The 6,637-nt window shown below is 50.3% G+C and overlaps 1 protein-coding gene across 2 annotated transcripts in view; it reads right to left on the bottom strand.

Annotated features, from left to right (window-relative positions):
* Positions 1-3,036, bottom strand: part of DENND2C (DENN/MADD domain containing 2C) — a 17,225-nt gene extending 14,189 nt beyond the window's left edge. Inside the window, exons 1-2 of one of the 2 annotated variants that reach the window (XM_010136372.1) lie at positions 2,114-3,036; positions 494-642 (exon numbers count right to left, since the gene is read on the bottom strand). In XM_010136372.1, coding sequence (XP_010134674.1) covers positions 494-642; positions 2,114-2,916 — 952 coding nt within the window. In that variant the 5' untranslated portion in view covers positions 2,917-3,036. The remainder of the gene's footprint in view (positions 1-493; positions 643-2,113) is intronic. The other variant, XM_010136370.1, reaches the window with a different exon arrangement.
* Between the last annotated feature and the right edge of the window lie 3,601 nt (positions 3,037-6,637).

The following is a 6,637-nucleotide window of genomic DNA, read 5'->3' as shown; positions in this document are numbered from 1 at the left end:
ATTCCTGCAAGGGATGTAAGCAAGGAGAGCGTGCAGCTGACTGCCAAGATTTAACAGGGTCTGAGAGAGACCTGTGTTAAAATTGGTTAGTTTCCCAGCACTCAAAAGATCCTTCTAACCCACCACCATCAACCTGGCCAGCTGTACACAGACTTGGCAAAACAAAACGCTGCTATCACTGCAGAGAAAGCAGAACTATTGCAAAGCAGCCGATTTTGTTAGTGTTCACACTGATCCATGTGCAGCTCTTGAGCACAGCATTTGAAGAGCTAATACATCAGTTTAGCACAGGCCAGTTCTAGCAACCTTCCATGACATCTGAAATCAGGTATAACTGTAGTTACACACACCAACAAAGAACACCCCATGGGAAGATCTTAAAAATCAGAGCTGGAAAGGGCCTCAAGGCATTCTCATCTTCATTCCTCCCTCCCCAGAAAATTTGCTACCCTTAAATAAAGTGAGTGCACCCCCCAGAAGCACAGGCACATACAGATAATGTCCTCGTAGATGTTGTCTTCTGACTGTGTGTAGACGAGTCTGGATCCTGTAGTGCCATTTTTCTCTTCTTGAAGTCTGTGGGACTTGGTGGTTGCCATCTGGTTGCGGAAGCCCTGGATGTCCTCAAACTCAAAAGATTTCCTAGAGGAAAACCAGTGTAACTTCTTCTGAAGGCACCTGCATGTACCAGTGAGTTGCTGTCTCCAGTCCACACAGAATATGGTCCTCCCTGGGGCCATCAAGCACATGGGTGCTCTACTCTGGACTCTCTGATTTCCAGGTGTTGAGGTTTAACCCCAGCTGGCAGCCCAGCCCCACACAGCCATTCACTAGCTCCCGCCCAGTGGGATGGAGGAGAGAATCAGAAGGGAAAAAGTGAGAAAACACATGGATTGAGATAAAGACAGTATAATAGGTAAAGCAAAAGCTGTCCAGTCAAGCGAAGCAAAATAAGGGATTCATCCACTATTGCCCCTTGGCAGGTGGGTGTTCGGTCATCTCCAGGGAAGCCAGACTCCATCACACATAACGATGACTGAGAAGACAAACGCCATTATGCTCAATGTCCCCCCTTCATCCTCCTTCTCCCAGTTTTTATTACTGATCATGATGTCATAAGGTCTGGAATATCCCTTTGGTCAGTCGGGGTCAGCTGCCCCACCTGTGTCCTCTCCCAACTTCTTGTGCCCTCCCCAGTCTGCTCACTGGTGGGGTGGTGTGAGGAGCAGGAAGGGCCTTGAGCCTGCATGAGCTCTGCTCAGCAGTAACTAAAACACTGATGTCTTGTAGATACTATTTTCATCACAAATCCCAAACACAGCACCACACAAAGCCACTGTGAAGAAAATTAACTCTATCCCAGCCAAAATTGGCACACCAAGCGACTCCTACTTACTGACTCTGGGAGATTTTTAAATTAAAAATTAAGCCGGAGGCTCCATGGTCAAGCACACTGCAAGCAGGTATGGCGAGACCCATACTGTCACAGAGGCAGGAACCCAAACATTCTGCAGACTACACACTTGCAGCAGTGCTCAGAACTAGGGCACCGCTTTCTACCGGACCTGCCCTACTGCTTACACTAAGAGTGTTATCACATTTGCGAGTTTGCATTTTCATAGACTCGGCGTGCACTTCAAAATTGTTACATGAATTACAGGGAAGAGGGAAGAAAAGCCACAACAACTACAACAGTGAGACAACCTCTGACTTTAAGCAGCAAGAGAATCATTTGCTTGCAGGAAACCCAGAACATTTAGCAGCCACACTGCCCCAAGAGAAAGCTATTCCGTAATCCGCAGACTGCAGCTGAGGACAAGCTCAGGGCAAGAAGCAGGCAGCACTCTCCCTGGGGCCAGCATATTGTCACTCAGCTCTGTTTGAAGGTGTGGGACTGACATCTGTGTGGAGATTTTAGCCTTCTTTGCAAGATTCTCAGCAGCAAAAGCAGTACATACACAGTGCTGGAAAGGGGATACTTTAATCCAGAAATATCCTCTCCCCATCACCAGTACTAGCACCTCCACAAGGATATCGTAGCAAGCAAGCTGTTTAATCCCTTCTAGAAACTGATTCAAGGAAACGTTTCAGACATGAAAGATGATCGGTGTACCTCTGGGTTCTTCCTCTGATCCTCCTGCTGGCTATTCTCTTCTCAGGATTGTTGGAGGATGACACCAAGTCTCCTCCATGCTGCTTTTGCAGAGGAAATTCCCTGGGAGCACTGGCATTGCTACGACTACTAGCACCCTCCTCTGCAAGATAGCAGAAAGTCCTGCGGGGCTTGGGTGGTGGGACAGCAGCTGGCTCCTCCTCTTGCCCCTCAGCCTCAGAGTAAATGTTTTTCAAGCTCCTCTCTGCCCTGCAGAGAGAGTTCACTCCTTTAAGTTCTCTTTCTGTGGAGCTACAGCTCCCTCGCTTCCTCTGAGGGTCCAAGGGAACTGGTGGAGCTTTGCCAGGCAGAAGGGGATCTACTTTACTCCACAGAGCCTGTGAGGTATAGAAGTTCCCTGGGGGCAGTGTCACCCCTGGATCCAGGAAGTCTGCTTGCCATTTTCCTTTCTCCTTGGTTTGGGGAGCTAAGCTGCACGCACAGGGCTTGAGGTCACCACAGTCATCAGTCTGCAAGCAGCGATGTGCATCTTCCCTGAAGTCCAAACCCAGGATCTTTGGATCTTTGGACCCAACCTTTCTGCCCTTCTCTGTATGTTCTGGCTTCACTTTAGGTAGAGCATCACAGCTGGGATCATACTTTATTCCAAAGGCCTTCAGCTGCTGTCTCTCCTTGCTGGAGCACTCTTGTGTCCTCCCCTCCCACTGGGAGATCTTCTGTTTGATGTTGCGACAGTGGCTCCGGGAGAGGGTCTGCAGAGCAGAGCGGGAGAAGCTACTGTCCACTGACCCTGTCGGGTGCATGGCAAGTGCCAATGGGCTTACAAACTCCCCATCTCCACTTGTGTCCCGCACACATCAAGCTGGCATGAGACTCCAAAGCACCCAACAGTGTCCCAGAGCCCCTGGGTGCCAATCTGCAAGGAGGCCTGCAGACAAAAAGAGAAGAACTGTCAGCTGCGCTGCAGCCATACACACCACTGGCATTCCCAGTTGATTTCTGGCTATTGCTGAAGAACATTCCTCCTCAAAACACATGCTCAAGACTGACTTCCAGAGCATGTTCCCCACAAGCCTGTTTCTGTAGCACACATCTGGGAGGGCTAACAGAGGAAGTAGAGATCTCACTGGCTTAAAAAAAACCAAACAAAAAACCCCCCAGCACAACAGAAACAAAATACAGGCAGGGATCCCAACGGTCCAAATCTGAGGAAATAATTTCATGGCACAGGAACACAGCAGCACAGCCTGTCTGCAGCAGAGCTCTCGGCCAGCCCCTCTGCTGCTTGCTGGTACCAACGCAGGCCAGGCAGGAGTGCTCAGCTTCTCCTGATGCTCTGCGCTGCTCAGAGCACCTCGGGCAGCAAAGAGCCAAACCACTGCAGCACTATGTCTCTACCAGAGCTCTCAAAACAACAGCGACACAGCAAGACACAAGATACCATACCACTTCTGTAGAAAGCAATCCACATCTACTTCTTCAGAGTCGGCAGCAGCAGAATGGCTGCTGCTTCACACAGGAAGACTGGGACGGTTACAATGGCTGGAGAAGAGTCCATTTGCACTCCTCCTCCCAGAAGAGCTCTCCTGCTGCACAAGTAAAAACCTGTCTGATGTTCTGCTTGTCTAACCCTGACCTAAATTTGCCATCAGAGATACTGGAGTGTCCTAGCAAGAGCTCTTCCCACACAGCCAGGCAGCTCCAGGCAGCAAGGGGCCCCTGCCCTTTCTCCTATAAATAGGCATTGTTTCAAAAACATTCTGAGCCAGAACAGAGCCATCCTTCCTCCATCCCTGTCTGCACAGCCCCGATTAGCAGATAGAAAAGCAACTTTCCCCTTTCTCACGCCGCTGCAACTACCCTACAGCAACAGCCATATCTATCCAAAGCAGAACAAGGCACATTCAAACCACAACTCTTTTTCCAACTCCATAAGCCAGAGAGCATGCTAAGCGTTTTCCATGCAAAATCTCAAGACAATTCCGTTTCCTGAAACCACGTGCCCAAGGAGAGAATGCTGCCAGTGCTGTTCAAGAATAAAATACTCTCTGATGCTGAGGTCAAGTCCACCCACCACAGGTGCTGCTGGTACCCCACAACTCCCCTTACCATAGTCATGCAGGCAGATGAACAGCTAAACAAAGGCACTAACGTACCACCTTACCTTACCCTGCTGCACAACAGGCAGGAGGACAAGCAAATCACTGACTTGGCAAGCCCATGCAATTCTGAAGTAATCTTTCACTCCTTCTACAAGAGCCGTGCAGATCTAAACCACTCAAGAGATCTCCTTGTCTCCAAGCCTCCTGTGTTGGTAGCCAAATACAAGACAGTTTCCAGTCTTCTGAAGCCTAGGGAAGCTGCCAGCTCAGTCCTGGAGGGATGAGGGGACAGCCAACAGAGCAGCAAGGACCCTTTCCAGAGTAGTTCTCTGCTACTCCCATTCTGTTCAGCTCCAGAACAAACGTAAAGCTTTTCTGAACAAAAACTCTACCACACTGATGCCTGAAAGACAGGGGCAGTACTAAACGAGATTTTATATCAAAGTAAGTAACACTTCAGGAATGTGGTATGCTTAGTCATTTCCATCTCCATACAAAGCACCTCTAGTTATTAACTCGTTCAAAGCTTCTGCATATCATGCTAAGGAATGGAGTTCCACCCCATCAGATACATGGCCATGTAGAGCACAGGCCCTGGACACAGTAAACATGATGCTAATCTTAATTACGAGGGAAAAGGAGATTAAGTCTGACCTCTGCCATGGGTCCTAAGACTTCTGCACTGGCAAGACAGACATATCTGGATCTTTAACTTTCAGTCTTTTTCTGAAGTGATAAAATTCAACCTCTTGAAATTAAGTTTTTACCCGTGCTAAAAAAGCCCCAACATTTTAAACATGTAAGCCCTGAAGGCTTTTACACCTGAGGACACACAGACAGAACCCACAATATACTATTTTTAAAATCACGGGTTTTTAACCTGAGTCACAGTATCTGATCACTCAGGTTAGCAATACTGGAAACAGCAGTTGACTCAGACACTGCACCACAGGCTGGCTGCATGCCCCCGGAATGCTGCAGCTTCATGCAAGACCCAAGGTAGGGACAGAGGAGAAGTTAAACTCAAACATGAGTTATCCGGGAGCCGTTTCTTAGTGCAACCGTCAGCAGTGAGATTCCAGGCTTCTCCCAGGGCTGACATCACCATAAAGCCATGACCACCTTTATTTCACAAGGACCACTGCAGATAGGCTGTGTGGGCCACAACGACCAGTCACTCATTTCTTGTGACTGAAAGACACAACATCTGGGGAGCCACCGGGATCCCGTCCCTGGTCAGGACACTGAAAGACTTCACTTCCATTGCTCTTGCAAGTACCCTGCTTAGGGCCTTTCCTTCGCTTGCCTGCCAGCGACGGAGTGGATGGCTGGACCAAACTCCTGCACCCTCCTCACCTCTCTGGCTGGCACAGCCCTGGCAGGGTAGCACATGGGCTTGTTCAGCAGCTTCTCTCGCCCTCATCCCTCCCTTTTGTAACTCTGACAGACAAGGACAAGGGAAAACACAACCACCATTGCTCAAATATGTTTCCAAGGGCTGATTTTCCTACAACTCCTCTTCTACTTTTCTTCTACTTCTGTCATTAGGGCTGATGAAAGTCCCCAGTATCAAGAGAAAGAGCTCCCACCACTCCTAGGGCTTTATCAGAGGGCTCTCAGACAGGCCGCATTCAACCACGGCAACTGCAACAGAGGAGTCTACCCAACGAACCAGGAAAAGCAAGAGGAGAGTGGTCCAGCATGCCAGGTTACACCCCGTGCCCTAGGACAGCCGTGACAGAAAGGATGTCTGTAAGTACTCAAGCCTGCATACCTCGGTGCCACAGAACACAAATATCCAGCACTACCTAAAACATCACAACCTACTAGTAAATAATTTATCCTAAAAAAACTGTACAGCGTCAGAATGGTTGAGGTGGGAGAGGTCCTTTGGAGACCACCTAGTCCAGCCCCCTGCTCAGGCAGGGCCATCTACCACAGGCTGCCCAGGACCACGTTCAGAGACTCCATAACCTCCCTGGGCAACCTGTACCAGTACTCAGTCCCTCAGAGCGAATAAGTGTTTCCTGATGTCCAGAGGGAACCTCCCGTGTGTCAGTTTGTGCCCGTCACCTCTGGCCTCGTCAACGGGCACCACTGGAAAGAGCCTGCTGGGGTCCCCTCCGCACCCTCCCTTCAGGCTTTTGTACAGGCAGGCGAGATGCCCCTGGCGCTGCTCGTCTCCAGGCTGGACGGGCGAGAGACCGTGTAAAACACGAAGCTGCCGACCCATCGGAGGCAGCTGGTGGGCCTGAGCAGGCACCTACTTCCCACGAGGGGTCAGCTCCCGTCTGGTCACTCCCTGCCCCGCCCACAGGGGAAACGGTCCCGTCGCTGCTTCCCCGCCTGCCCAGGGACACCGGCACACGGTGACCCTCGGGACAGAGAGCTACCGGCCCTCGAGAGCCCTGCGGCTCTGGCC

The sequence above is a fragment of the Buceros rhinoceros genome, unplaced genomic scaffold (assembly GCF_000710305.1).
Source record: "Buceros rhinoceros silvestris isolate BGI_N320 unplaced genomic scaffold, ASM71030v1 scaffold14335, whole genome shotgun sequence".
NCBI lineage: Eukaryota > Metazoa > Chordata > Aves > Bucerotiformes > Bucerotidae > Buceros > Buceros rhinoceros.
This window is presented reverse-complemented; position numbering and strand designations above follow the sequence as displayed.